This window comes from Lissotriton helveticus, chromosome 4_1 (genome assembly GCF_964261635.1).
Source record: "Lissotriton helveticus chromosome 4_1, aLisHel1.1, whole genome shotgun sequence".
NCBI lineage: Eukaryota > Metazoa > Chordata > Amphibia > Caudata > Salamandridae > Lissotriton > Lissotriton helveticus.
In genome coordinates, this window is record NC_136063.1 from 1733970152 (window position 1) to 1733984126 (window position 13975).

The 13975-nt window shown below is 48.1% G+C and overlaps 1 protein-coding gene across 1 annotated transcript; it reads right to left on the reverse strand.

Moving 5' to 3' along the window:
• Positions 1–917: 917 nt before the first annotated feature.
• RPL36A (ribosomal protein L36a) lies at positions 918–7105 on the reverse strand. The gene is made up of 5 exons (XM_078686307.1): positions 6905–7105; positions 3356–3461; positions 3166–3233; positions 2309–2431; positions 918–984 (listed from the first exon to the last, which is right to left on the reverse strand). The coding sequence occupies exons 1-5, from the start codon at positions 7103–7105 to the stop codon at positions 964–966; spliced, it is 519 nt and encodes a 172-aa protein (XP_078542433.1). The 3' UTR covers positions 918–963.
• Positions 7106–13975: the final 6870 nt, after the last annotated feature.

Here is a 13975-nt window from a genome sequence, read left to right on the forward strand (position 1 = left end):
GAAGGGGGTGATGCTGGCATCACAACCCTGGAGGTAATGAAGAATTTATCTGTGGAGGGCTAGTTGCATCCTTGACAGTCTTGGGCTGTGATCGAGCATGATAGTATGTTATTTAAAACTTGCTGTGTTAAAAGTTATGTTGGTAGCTCCCCGTGGTCTTCAAACCTCAAGTAGCCCCTAATGAGACATGCACAAAATGTAATGCACTGTGGAGTTCTGAAGAGGCTTCAGCAGCAGTTTGAGGGCAAACCAAATACTGAAAGTAAGTTTAGAAGGAAAGATGTCGAAAAATAAGGCCCACTCTATTAAACAAATTGAAACAGTCTTGTTTTTTCTTAAGTGTACCATTTTATACTAATTTTATATGCAATCTATTTCGCTTGGCAGGCAAAAGGAGTTAATAAAATGCTGTTCCTAGGCTATGTAAAAGTGTGCTAACATTTTTTCATTAGGATCTGCTGAATGTGATGACATTAAGAAACTGATATTTTACAGCGCTCTGACCCCACTAGAATACCTTTCGCTATTCAGGTTTAAATATAGCTAGGTAATGCCAACGAAATAGCTTGCATATTTCCCCATACAGCACATTTTGACTCTTCCAGACAACTTGGGCTAACCTGGCACGGAATTCTAGTGAGAAGTTTAAAGTCTGAGAAGCCACATGGCTTTTAAAAAAGCACTTAAAACGACTCTTCGCCGTATAAAATGCAGGTCCTTCGAGGTGACTGGAAGAGTGCGATCATCTGTTCTAACAGTCCTTAGCACCTCGATGCCTTTGGGTATTTGTGTGCCTCCAAGTTTACTTGATTTAAGAGGGAAACAAATTTCGCTCTAACCCTTTAGAGTAACAGTTTGCATTAATTTTTAGAACTGCACAGAATTCACAAATTCAACTTAACAAAAACACAAAAGAGTAAATATTTGTAAGTTATTTTATTGCACAGAGAACAAAGACGGAACTTAGAACTGGATAACTTGGCCCTGAAATGAAAAAAAAGTGTTAACGGTTAGTCTGTGACATGAATCCATTCTGCATTTGTACAACACATCTAATTCGCTACTTGCGCTATATAAGGCATTTCATTAGAAAGCAATAATGACAGTTAGAAATTATTCCCATTCAACTGCAGCTATCTACAATAATGGTTGGTGGTAAAAATGCATGATACCTAATATGAAGAGTACCAAAATGAAGACAATCATGAAATTGAGAAAACTGTAAAGTGCATCAATAGACCAAAACACTCGAGTTGCCCCGATTGTGAGTTCAAGCACTAGGCCACGTGGGACTAAGCACTGTTATGACAACTTTAGCCCAGAACAAACTGCCACAATCAGATATTAGGGCTTGGTCATATTTGCGTGGAGTTTCCCCTCAAACCCAGATATCGGGTTTCCCAGAAGCTAGAGCACATGGGGAAATAAGGGGCCTTAAGCTATAGCCCCACAGTTAAATCAGCCTACTTAAGACAGCATGAAAGACCCGACTGCTAACTGTGGGAGAAGCCCAAGCAGTCTTGCTTCCCATGACAGTCTCCCTCCTTGACGCCCAAGGTAGACGATCCATAGCAAACAGTGGGGGAAACAAAATTATTTAAGGGCCTTAGGTGGCTAAATCTCTTGATTTAGAAACGCCCAGTCATGTTCCAATCTCTTATCAGTCCTAGTCTCTGGTGTACCGCCCCAACACGACGTCAGATTTAGGTTTGAATAAAGCACTACCCAAAAAGTTCAAACCACCACCATATTATTTTGAGAAGTTAATCGCCGTGACTGGGTCTATAAGTAGTTACTGGTTACCTTACCACTTTTTGACCATCTCGACACTATTGTTTTAACATTACAAAGTGTTGAGGCAGTGACATTTACACCACGCCATTGTTTCGCACACCTAAAAGAAACTAGGCATGCTCAACCATTGTGTACATTTTCTATTTCTTAATCTCTATTTGTATATACATGTTGCACTGATTTTTCTGCTCAGCGTACATTATAAGTACAATCATATCAACATTACTCAAAAACTACAACACTATTTTAGACAAACCCACACAAAAACATGATTCATAAACCAGAGTGGTCAGTCTGCCCAGTCCCAAACGTGTTCCATCACAGATTACTTCCTCTGGAACCATCAAAAGTCATCTTTAAATCAAGAACCAACCAATACTCCCACATTACATAATGGGATGTAGAAAGACCACCAATAGTTAGTGCCCGTTACATTTATGGATCGTATGCACGTGTAACTCTTCTAAAAACATGCCAACAAGAACTTTGCATTATGCAGACCCTTAACACATACCTTTCTCTTCTTGTCTCCGCCCAATTCAAAGTGTTTACATCTTTTGATGGCCAGCATCCTCTTGGACCTGCAGTTCGACTCAACGCACTCCAATCTCAATACAATCTTTTTCGTGGTCTTAGCCTAAAAAATATATAAAAGTGCTGCTTAGTCTAATGTTAATATAGGATACATTCCGAAACAAGAAGTTGTGTTAGATATTACAAAGATCTCGACGCATTTCAGTGGGCATAGTCTTGCAACTAAAACAGCTACAAAGTCATTCCTTCCCGAAACGTCGCCACTTTCAACAGGTAATTAAACTAAAGTGGTTTTATTGTGATGAAGAATCAACTTGCTTTTAAATACTGAAGGTAGCATGCTTCTGATGCAGAAGAAACATCTCGTTTATCGGCTCAATGTCCCAAGACGGCAAGGTAAACTAGGGCTGGGCATCTGGCTATTATTGAGTGCTATGCCAATCTCTAATGATTAAGAGGCCCAACAATGCAATGCTTAAAAGGACTAACGCCATAAACAAACTACCGCGTGCAATAACTAACGATTTGATGGAGAGCTCATTATGCCTTTAGATAAAGTTGCATGCCATTTATTACACTAAAAAAACTGCCTCCGTGCTGTCTGATTTAATCAGGTGTGCAATATCAACCCAATTACTCAGCCACCCTTGATTAGGGCCCTGGTAAGGACAACCCAGAAAATGTTTTTTTTTTTACACGTCACTGCAACAGGCTTGCAACAAACCACGGCTAGAGCCCAAACAATGCATTGATATAAGGAGGTGGGCCACAGCGGACCCATACAAGAGCATACAGGGTGACATTACTAGGCAAGCTACTTTAAGAAACCAGTCTCACCTTCTTACGGAAAATGGGCTTCGTTTGACCACCATAACCGCTCTGCTTACGATCGTATCGTCTCTTTCCTACAGAAAAAAAGGGCATGTTAACAAGCAACCAAACAAACAAATTTCGAAGACAAACAAATCTCGAAGACCGTAGTAGGTCTACAAAGTTTACATCACTATGAAGATTAGTTATGTCTTACCCTGGGCATAGAGTGAATCCTTTCCCTTCTTGTACTGAGTTACTTTGTGGGGCTGATGCTTCCCGCACTTCTTGCAGTAAGTCCTGCGAGTTTTCGGGACGTTCACCTACCAAGAACAAAACAAGTCAATTCGTACATATATACGCACAGAAAGGAAACCTGCATTAAAACAGAACTAGTAGAGGGAGCCTACAAGAACAGCATTTCATGGATTCTAATGTGGGAGTCTCGTCTGGAGAATAAACTACGGCAATGTTAAAGAGTGGAGGGGTAAACAGTACATAACACTTGTTTACCACTAACCACAAGTTTAGCAAAACCTTTTTTAACCACAGGGTAGGTGGTTTAATTCCAAGAGTCAAGATCACAGGCATAACATTCCATTAATTCATGAACCATATAGCGAACTAGAAGTTGTCAAACCAGGCTGACGGTCTACTCAAATCGATAAAACATGAATGAGATATTCATTAATGTATATTGAAAGCTCCCAAAGAAAATGCCCAATATGAATGGCAACAGAACGCGACTTTAGTATATAGGAACATTTTAGGTGAAGTAATGAAAACTCCGCAGAATCAGAATTGTCAATTAAAAGCACCAAGAGACCCCTCATAATGATGGAATCTATACAAATTGAGCATAACCTAGCAATTAGAGCCGCGAACGGGTTTAAAAGTTTGCGGCATGCCCCTCAGAACTGTTCTCAATCACTAAATGCTCAACACCGCAATATTCACACTCCAGCCTAGACAGCGCAATTCGAGTGCGAATTGACCTAAAGGTGAATGACGAAGAACTCCCGTGAAAAGTTCCGGTCTGCAACACACTAAAACGGTAAACGCGAAACATGCGGGGGCAAAACATAGTTTACTATTGCTATTTTACTCATTTTGTAGTAAGCTTCAAAAAACGATAATTCCGAAACTGCCGCCAGCGTCTCGTTTATTTTTTTCGGTTGCCCATAAAGAGCACGCTAGGGGTTTCGGTTATAGTTCTGTTGAAAACAGAGAAACAAGGTTCCGCCAATTAAAGTGCGGAGAAAGCATCTGTTACTTTCAAGTCAAACGACAGATGGAGACGCACAGTCCTCACAATATCTACAGCAAAAAAGAGCAGAGGCTGTAAAGAACATGCTGTGGGGCTTTCGTGCGGAATGCACCAGCTACAGAGGAAGGATGGACGCGGATATTTTACACTGGACTAGCGGGATCCCAAAATCCCTCACCATCTTGCCAGCATCAGCGGGCCGAAGAGGACGAGACTACCCCGGAAGTGGTTGTATATATCCGTTCGAAACGTGACCCGGAAGAAGAAACAAGAAGAAATTCATCGTAAGAACAGGAAGTGAGAGTGAATGAATGACAACGCCATAAAGAACGCCACAGTGTCAGTGTGGACGGTACGATTTACCCCCGATTTTCACAAACCGACAATTTTTTTAATTCATACTAATGGTACGCCTCCAACAATCAAATGCGACATCGGGAGATGGTTTGAAAGGGTTAATAAAATATGTATACAATAATTTATACATAGCCACGTCTTACATGAAGTTAAGTTTAAATACTATTTTATTGTGGTATTACACAATCTTAGCATAGCTATTAGTCAAAATGTTCCGCTGCAACATGGTCGCTTTTTATAGGATTGTTTCAGACAGCACCCCCCTCTCCCCCCCCCCCAAAAAAAATGGCCACAATGGTACCGCCTACAAACATCAACTCGGCGGCCATACTAAATGTAGTACTTGAAAATATTCCAGAAGTGTGCACAGGCAGCTAGTTGTGTTATTTAATGACATATTGACAATGAATATGCACTTTCAAGTTTGTAAGTCCTTTTCATACCTCGGAAACGTTGTTACATTTGCAGTGTCGTACCATGCCGCACGTCATGTGAGTGATCCAGAGCTCCCAAGAGACCCAGTTGCGTGAGTGAGTAGCTCATCCACCCGATATAAAACAAGCACTGGCAAAGCCAAACGGTCTGGCGCTGGCCACCAGCCTTCTGGTTATTATAGTTTTATTTTGTAATGGTGTTTGCAAAAATGTATTTTTTTGGAATATGCTGTGCTCTCTTCAATCTAAAAGAAATGTTTGCTACAGGTAAAAACTGTTTTTTGTCTCAAGGCCCCCCCTTCACCTCCCCACCTCTCAAAATACAGTAGTGCTCCCTGGCTGTGAGGGGAACTACTTTGTGTGTGAATATGTTCCATGTGAAAGGTGTAGTGCGCCACCTTTAGTAAGTGTATGCTACACCAACCGGCCACTATGTGGTAACCCCAAACCGGATGTGCAGCACTCAACTCAGGGCCTGGCGCAGCTGGCCCCAGCAGGCCACCATCACTGGGAGTGCCAGCCATTCCCAATGGGATCGCATATTGCGACAGCCTCATTAATATTCATGAGGCATGCAATTTGCGACCCCATTGGGAATTGCAAACCGTGTCTGAGATACTCCCCAGAGCCATCGCAAGGGCCCCGGAGGGCCGAAGATATAAGGTAACCCCCAGGGGAGGAGGGCGCAAGGCCGGACAAGGCCCCGAGTTCGCCCCTCCCCCGGGGAAACAGTGACTGGGCCCCGTTGGCCCCCAATGAACCTTCTGGTGACTGAGAGGCCCTGATAAACATCTAGGTTACTCGGGCCAATTAACTGTGCATGCCTGGGGACAGGCTCAGTTCCAATTAACTGTTTATGCCTGGGGGCAGATTCATCCTCAATTAACTGTTTATGGCTGATGACATGTTGATTTATCCAGCAGTGGATTAGCCCTGCGCAAGGGAGTTGTTAGCCTCACTGTACTGATTTACCTGTAATGAACTGTTATTCTTATAGGATGAAATGCTCATACTTGCTTCCTGAAATGCTAGTTCATGGTTCATGAAAGTATCCCCTCTGCCTGCTGAAAAGGTTATTGCGACAGGCTATGTTATTTGATGAATTGCTAACTGTGCTCCCATGATGAAAATGCTTTAATGAAATATTCTAGGAAATGTTGATGAATTGATTACCCTGATCTGAATCCTATATAAAAGCTATTGATTTTAATCAAAAGTACTGGTGTGGTCTCCATTATTGCGCACACTTATTGTCTCAGTGGATGAGTGTGTTGTGTAGCTACTTTACACGTAAGCCCCTGGTTGCCTACCTGCTCGAGCCAAGCTACCCCCCGGGGAACTGGCGGTCCCAGTTCTTACAAGGAGGATCTCCGTTTTGTCTTGGTTGAGTTTAAGGTGATTTAGGGTGAGCCAGTGTTGAATTTCTTTTAGGGTGTTGTTTAGTCTGAGGATGTTGTCTGCGGAGGAAGTTTCCAGATAGATCTGGGTGTCATCTGCATTTAGGTGGAAGGGAATATTCAACTTTTTGAGTATGGTGGTGAGGGGTTCCATGTATATGTTGAACAGTTGTGGTGAGAGCACTGAGCCTTTGGGCACACCTCTGATGACGGGGTGGAGGTCAGAGGTGAAGTTTTTTGATTTTTATCCTTTGCGAGCGGTTCTGGAGGAAGGAGGTGAACCAGTGGAGGACCTTCTCATCGGCACCTACCCTTTCTTGTAGGGCCTTGATGAGAAGTTGATGATCTACCGTGCCAAAAGCTGCTGATAGGTCGAGGAGAATGAGAAGGCAGCAGTGATCGGAGTCCAGTGACTTGTGGATGTCATCTGTGATATTGAGGATCGCCGTCTCAGTGCTATAACCTTTTCCGAATCTTGATTGGTGGGGGTCAAGAAGGTTGATGTTGTCCATATGTTGAGTCAGTTGTGAAAGGACACATATCTCGAGATTTTGGATAGGAGGGGGAGATTGGAGACGGGTCTGAAATTGTTCAGGTCCATGTAATCAAGGCCTGTTTTTTTTAGTAATGGCGTTACTTGTCTGACTTTAAGGTATTCAGGTATGATGCCGGATCTCAGAGAGCTGTTGATGATTCTGCACCAGAGCGGGGCTACGGAGAGTTTGAGTTTTTTGGTTATTCGAGTGGGTCCAGGATATGAGAAGCGGGTTTGGAGGTGGAGATTAGCTTGATAATCTCGGCTTCCATGATGGGATTGAAGGACTTCCATGTATTTGTGTGGTGTAGGCATGTGCTTTCTATTGGAGCTGGGGACAGGCTTTCGCAGGCAGGGTTGGTGTTGGTGTCTAGCGAGTGTTCAATCTTGGAGATTTTTTCTTCGAAGAAGATGGCGAAGTTTTCGCACAGTTCCTTGGAGGCCTGGGTGGGGAGTACGGAGGGCTTGGTGGTTTGCTGCTTAATGATTTTAAATAGTTCATTTGGCCTGTTGTTTGCATTGTTCAGGGCGGATGTGTTTTTTGTATTTTCTCCGAGCTGCTTTAAGTTGTTCTAGGAGGCTTGTGGAGGGGTTGTTTCTCCAGAGTCTTTCTATCGCTCTAAGTTGTCTCCTTTCGATGTTGTTGTCCGTATTGAACCAGGATCTGGATGGGATGTTCCTGTTTTTTTTTAGTTTCAGCGGGGCTATCTGGTCTAGAATGGATGTCAGGGATGTGTTGTAGTAGTTAGTGAGTTCTGTCATGGATAGATCATCCGAGGAGGCAGTGAGGAGGGAGTTGACTTTTTCCTCCAGGTAAGTCATGTTGATCTGAGTGAGATTTCTGGTCCATTTGGGCTGTTCTTGGTGGGGAGTTGTATAGTGGCTGGCTGTGTGAGGTGGAAGAGGATTAAGTGGTGGTCGAACCAATCAACAGGAAGGGTGTAGTTTATCATCACCACGTCACGGTTGGCTATGATGGCATCTAGGTTGCACCTTTTTGTGAGTTGATTCTGTGCAGTGTTGCATGAGGTTGTTGTTGCATAGTAACTCACTCAGGTTTTGGATTAACAGGTTGTTATCTTCGCTCCAGTGTAGGTTGAGGTCGCCCAGAATAAGGTTATTCGCGTCTCGTAGTCAGCAGTGGGCAATCAGGTCAGACAGGTGTTTGGTGAAAGTGGTGGAGTTGCCTGGGGGGTGGTAAATAAGGTGGCAGGTAAGTGGTTTTTTGTTGCAAGTGTTGACGTTGACAGTTAGGCACTCAAAGGTGCTTTAGTTGGAGGAGTCGGTTTCCGTCAGGGAAATATTGTCTCTGTGGATGATTGCTAAGCCTCCTCCTCTTTGGTCTTTTCTGTCTTTGTTGGTGATTGTAAAGCCTGGGGGGACGAGAGTGTCCAGGAGTGGAAGGGAGGAATCATTAAGCCAGGTTTCGGTGATGAATGCTATGTCTATGTCATGCGTGAGGATGGATTCTGCTAGTTCAGTGGCATGTTTGGTGGCTGATCTGCAGTTTATGAGCATGCAGTTAGTAGGGTTCGTCTCTGTTTTGGGTTTCTTCAATAGGGGGACCGTGGGGATGTTAGTGCGGGTGGTCGGTGGCCTAGGTGAGTTTGGTGGGGCTTGGTCTCTTCCTAGTCCGGTGATCACTTGAATATTGGATTGAGGGTTACAACAATAGGATTGTCGTACGAGGAGGTGCGATCCGCCGCATCACTCTCAGACATGGCGTCCCTGGTTCTTGTCGGTCTCTGTGTCAGATTGGGGAGGGGGTTAGCTATCCATCTATGGGGAGGGACAGTGGGCGGTCTAGGTTGTGTCTGGGTGGTACAGGGGTGGGTGTGATGTGGTTTCTGGGGCGCTGCGAGGTTTCACAAGTCGCACTAGGATTTCACAAAGTCACTGGATTATAGTTGTTATCTGGGTTTCCAGCATGGAGAGTCGCTGCCCAATCTCTAATTCGTTGAAGTAACGGGACTGAACCTGTGTGGGTGTGTTGGGTCTAGGGGAGGGAGAGTCCCAGGGTGTTGGGCAGCTTAGTGGTGGCTGTATTGTCCGTTTCGGGTCTGGGGAGAGAGTATCTTAGTGGGATAGGTAGACTAGAATTGGTTGTGTTATCCGTGTGGGGTCTGGGCGTAGCCGAGAGTGCTGGGTGGCGGGGGTCTTGTTGGGGTATGGGGATTATATTGTCTGTGGGTTCGGGGGATGGGTGTTCAGGATGTTCGGAGTGAGTTGGAGTGAGTGAAGGGCGTGTGGGGGTGAGAGCCGACAGGGGACCGCTGGGGATGAGAGCAAGTGGAGGGCATACGGGGGGTCCTGTTCTCTATGGGGGTGGTGAGGGGGATGTCATGTGGTGAGGGGTCTTGTTGGGGTGTCGTTGCCTGTGGGTGTGGGGATTTGGGTGCTCAAGTTGTTTGAAGTGGGTTGGGGTGGGTGGGGGGGTGGGTGGTGGGTGGGAGTGAGAGCCGGCAAGTGGCGGGTGGGAGTGGGAGCAGAGGGTGGGAAGTAGGGGGTCCTAATATTCCTGGGGTGTTGAGAGGGATGTTGTGTGGCGGGGGCGTGTGGGGTTGCTAGGTTATTTTTGAGCGGCGGGTGGCGGTGAGAGCTGATGGGGGATAGAGGGTTCCTGTTCTCCCTGGGTGAGGCGCGGTGGGTGTCGTGGGGAGGCATGCAGGGTATCTAGGGAGTGCCGGAGATGTGGGTGTAAGTTGGGGATGAGGGCCGGACCGGGGTAGTGGAGGGAACATTTTCTCTCTGGGGGTGGTGGGGGGATGCAGCGTGGTGAGGGGTGTGTGCTGTTGTTAGTGAGTGCCGAAGCGGTAGCTGAGTTCAGACGGCTGGTCCAGTTCCTCGATGGGGGGGGGAGGAATAGGGGCGGGAGGGGAAGGGGGGCGTTAGAAGGTGCATTCCGGAGAGAGGGGAAGAGGGTGTCAAAGGACTCTAGATTGTCGCTGTTGGCTTGTATCATGACGGTGCAGTTGGAATAGATGGTCACTGGGGTATTACCAGTATGCCTTGATCGGTAAGGGAGTGATATTGTTAGTTTGCAGCTGTGTGAGGTGTTGGTGGTTTTTGTAATGCTGAGCTGCGATCTGAAAATGGATTTCCATGCGACTCTCAGTGTGGAAGATAGGGTCTGTTTTTACCTTTCCTTTTGAGTGGCAGTGGTAGGTGTCTGCGAAAATTGACTCGGGGTGCTGTTTGATCAGTTTCTGTTTAAAGTTCTTCTTTGCTTTGGGTGAGAGGTCAGGTGGGAAGCTGATTGCGAAGGAGTTCGGGCCATGCAGAATTACGTGGTTCGTAGAGGAGGGGGTGGTGTGGGCTGTCGTGTCGGAAGGCATTGTGTGTGGATGGGGCGGGCTCCGTACTGGAGGGCGGGAGGTTGTGTCTGGCGGGTCTTCGGAAAGTAGTAGGAGAGAGAAGGAGAGATTTAAGTTTGGAGAGATTCGGGAGGTTACTAGGGCTAGTAGAAGAGGGAAAACTCAGGGGTGCCGTGGATTGGGATGCTGACGGTGTGGATTGCGGGGTCGCCTCAGTCGAGAGTTAGTGGAGCGAAGACTGTCCAAAGCTATCAAACCTCATTTATTTACATTATCTTCTCATAGAGGTCACTTTGGCTGGCATTAGAATCACAGTATAATAAAGCCAGGAACACTGGAGTTATGTGGCATGAGAGAAATAGATTCTGCTGCAGGGTTGAGTAATAATTGTGCCAAGAAAAGGCACATTATGCTGCAAAACGCTGCATATTTTGTAATAGAATTGTTGGACTTGGCCCTTCTGGCAGGTTCACCCCTGAACTTTTTGCCTGGTATCTATATCTATACTACTATAATAAAGGAAGAACTTTCAGCCTTTGAGGCAGGTAAACTCGGGAACCACAGCGTCAATCCACACACCCGATACACCGTTGGAATCGTCAGGGTGTTCAGATGGTTATAGGCTATATAAATAAAATAAAAAAACGTTATTTAAAAAATTTACAGTAAAAAAAAAGTAGTCCCTCCGAAGTAGCGCCGGCCGCGACGCGCGTGCTCACGTCAGGAGCGGGGGGGAGGAGCGGCGTCCAGGAGCGCGACGAGGAGCGGCGGACCTGGCGCGGGGAAGGAGCGGTGACGTGAGGAGCAGCGTACAGGCCAGCGGAGGTGCGAGCAGCGGACAGGCTGGAGGAGCGGCGGCTGAGGTAAGGGAGCGGCGAACATGGCGCGGGGGAGGAGCGGTGACGTGAGGAGCAGCGTACAGGCCAGCGGCGGTGCGAGCAGCGGACAGGCGGGAGGAGCGGCGGCTGAGGTAAGGTGACCCATGTCGGGGCAGGTGGGGGACGGGCTGGGCGGGGGCCCGGGCTGCAGGAGAAAAGAGAATGCAGGCGGGGGTCGGGGCAGGCGGGGGTCAGGGCAGGCGGGGATGGGCTGGGCGGGGGCCCGGGCTGCTGGACAATGTCGGGGCGGGCGGGGGTCGGGGAAGCCTGTTGCTCCCGGACAAGGTCGGGACGGGCTGCTAGTTATTAAATAATTATGGTGATTCTTGGTTTCTGCGCACTTTCACTGTGTCTCAGTGGAAAGTGCGTGCGCACTCTGAGTGCGTGTGGTGAGATAGGCCTGCCCTCCCATAGGAATGCATGGGGAATGTATGTGTCCCTGGTAGTTCCTGATGCGTGGGGTGTGCGGACTCATGTGATTGAATGCTGCGCAATGATGTATGCGGCGTGTATGTGTCTAATATGGAAGTGCCACTTCTAGAAGTGTGCCTGTCTGTGTAGTGAATGTGCTGGCGTGTGATTGGCTGGAGCTGGCTGGGGTGCCAGGCTCCATGAGTCATGATGGGTCTGCCCGGTGGTGAGTGTTGAGATTAGCATGTGTGATGTGAGGGAGTGGTGCACCTGGGACCTGAATAGGGCAGGGCTTTCCCCACACAATGCTGGCTCCGCCCCCTGTGGTGCGTCTAATGACCCTAGCCTGCCTGGTGAATGGAAAGGGTGACTGAGGAAAACAAAGTACTCCAAAACCAGCTGCGACTGGTTTCTCCCCTACCCTGCACCCTGAGACAAAGGGATTTGCTGTATAAAAAGGGGCTGTGTCCCCTTACAAAATGTTCTTGTTTCCAACTCGAATCTACCAGGGGCGTGCTGCTGCTGGGGCCCAGGGGAAGGCTTGCCTCCCTGGGCCCTGCCCAGCCCCTGGACTGCTGAGGTCCTGGACTCCTTAAGGACTTTGTTGCTTTCTGTTTGCCCTAGCGCCTGGGAGCGCTTTCCTTTGGCCCCTAGCGCTTGAGAGCGCTTTTCTTCTGCCTAGCGCTTGGGAGCGCTGTTGCTCTCAGCCGGTGCCCACCCGGCATTTGCCCCGTTTATGTGAAGGTTTCTGGGCCCCCAGCGAGTGCCCACCTCGCTTTATTGCTTATTGTCTTATTTTCGAGGGAGCCTACCCCTCGTCGTATCCCCGAGTTCACCGCCGCTGGCCCGGGACCCCTCGTGACGTCCTCCCCGTGCCGCGCTGGGATTGGCTGCCGGCCCGGGATTCCTCAGTGACGTCTTTCCCCGGGCCGCGCCGTGATTGGCTGCCGGCCCGAGGAGATTCCCAAATCCCGCCCCCGCCAGGGAGCGAGACGAAGCAGGAAGCGGCGGGAGCCTACTCCGCGCTCCTGCATTGCCCCGAATGAAGATGCCGGTCCCCCCCCCCCCCCCCGGGGCTCCCTAGAGCGAGGGAGAGCCCCGGAGAGCGAGAGGAGGCCGGCGGCAAAGCAGAGACCGGCGTGTCAAGAGTCCCGGTGAGTGGGGCTCCGTTGTTGTGGCCGAGGGGGGGCGTCGGGGCACATTGCCGCCCCCCCCCCTCCTCCAGCAGTACAACCGTCCGTGTGGGGGCATTGTGGGGGTAGAGCGCCCCCGCAGGCAGCGGGCCGCTCCCCCAGCGAGGCCCCATTTGCGAGAGAGCCTGAAGGGTTCCGGGGGCATATTTGTTGAAGAGCTCCGAGAGGCTCAAAGGCGGCATAGTTGTTTTTCCAGCCTGCGAGGCTCAGGGGGCATATCTCTGCCTTCGAGCGCCCGAGCGGGGCTCCTACGTTGCAGGAGGCATATTTCTTTTATCTAGAGCCCACGAGGCTCGAAGGGGCAGTTCTGTGAATCAGAGCCCACGAGGCTCAGCGGGCATTTTTGTTGTAGAGCCCTCAAGAGGCTCTAGGGGGCAATCAGCTTGTTGGTAGAGCCCAGAAACGCTCAGGGGATAGTCAGTTGTTCCGAGCCTGTGAGGCTCCCACGTTTGCCCCATCAGTGTCTCCACAGCTGGCCAGCACTTAGTGGGCAGCTGCTACGTTTAGGCCCCTGACATTTGGGACTGTCACAGGTTGTGGCTTACGTAATTTCTGCGTATTAAGTTGTTCTTACATCTCTGAATGTGTTGTTTATGCATCATGTATTCTCCTGTGCTGTACCTCTGAATGTGTTTTGATGCGTCATGTGCCTTGTTCTTACACCTCTGAATGTGTTGTTTATGCATCATGTGTTCTCCTGTGCTGCACCTCTGAATGTGTTTTGATGCATCATGTGCCTTGTTCTTACACCTCTGAATGTGTTGTTTATGCATCATGTGTTCTCCTGTGCTGCACCTCTGAATGTGTTTTGATGCATCATGTGCCTTGTTCTTACACCTCTGAATGTGTTGTTTATGCATCATGTGTTCTCCTGTGCTGCACCTCTGAACGTGTTTTGATGCGTCATGTGCCTTGTTCTTAAACCGCTGAATGTATGTTTATACATCATGTGTCTTTCCTACACCTCTGAATGTTCTATGCATCATGTGTGAAGCTTCTGATTATTATATGTGCTATGTGCTAATTATTATTCCTACAAGTGCTAATTCTA

Bases quoted from the DNA above. Each gene is read 5' to 3' on its own strand.
- RPL36A (XM_078686307.1), bottom strand. From the start codon at position 7,105: ATGGACAACATCAACCTTCTTGACCCCCACCAATCAAGATTCGGAAAA. The intron at 3,462-6,904 runs GTAGGTGCCGAT...TGTTCTTGGTAG, and splicing joins TCAAGGCCCTACAAGAAAGG to GTGAACGTCCCGAAAACTCG. The intron at 985-2,308 runs GTATGTGTTAAG...TTTTCATTTCAG, and splicing joins GCGGAGACAAGAAGAGAAAG to GGCCAAGTTATCCAGTTCTA.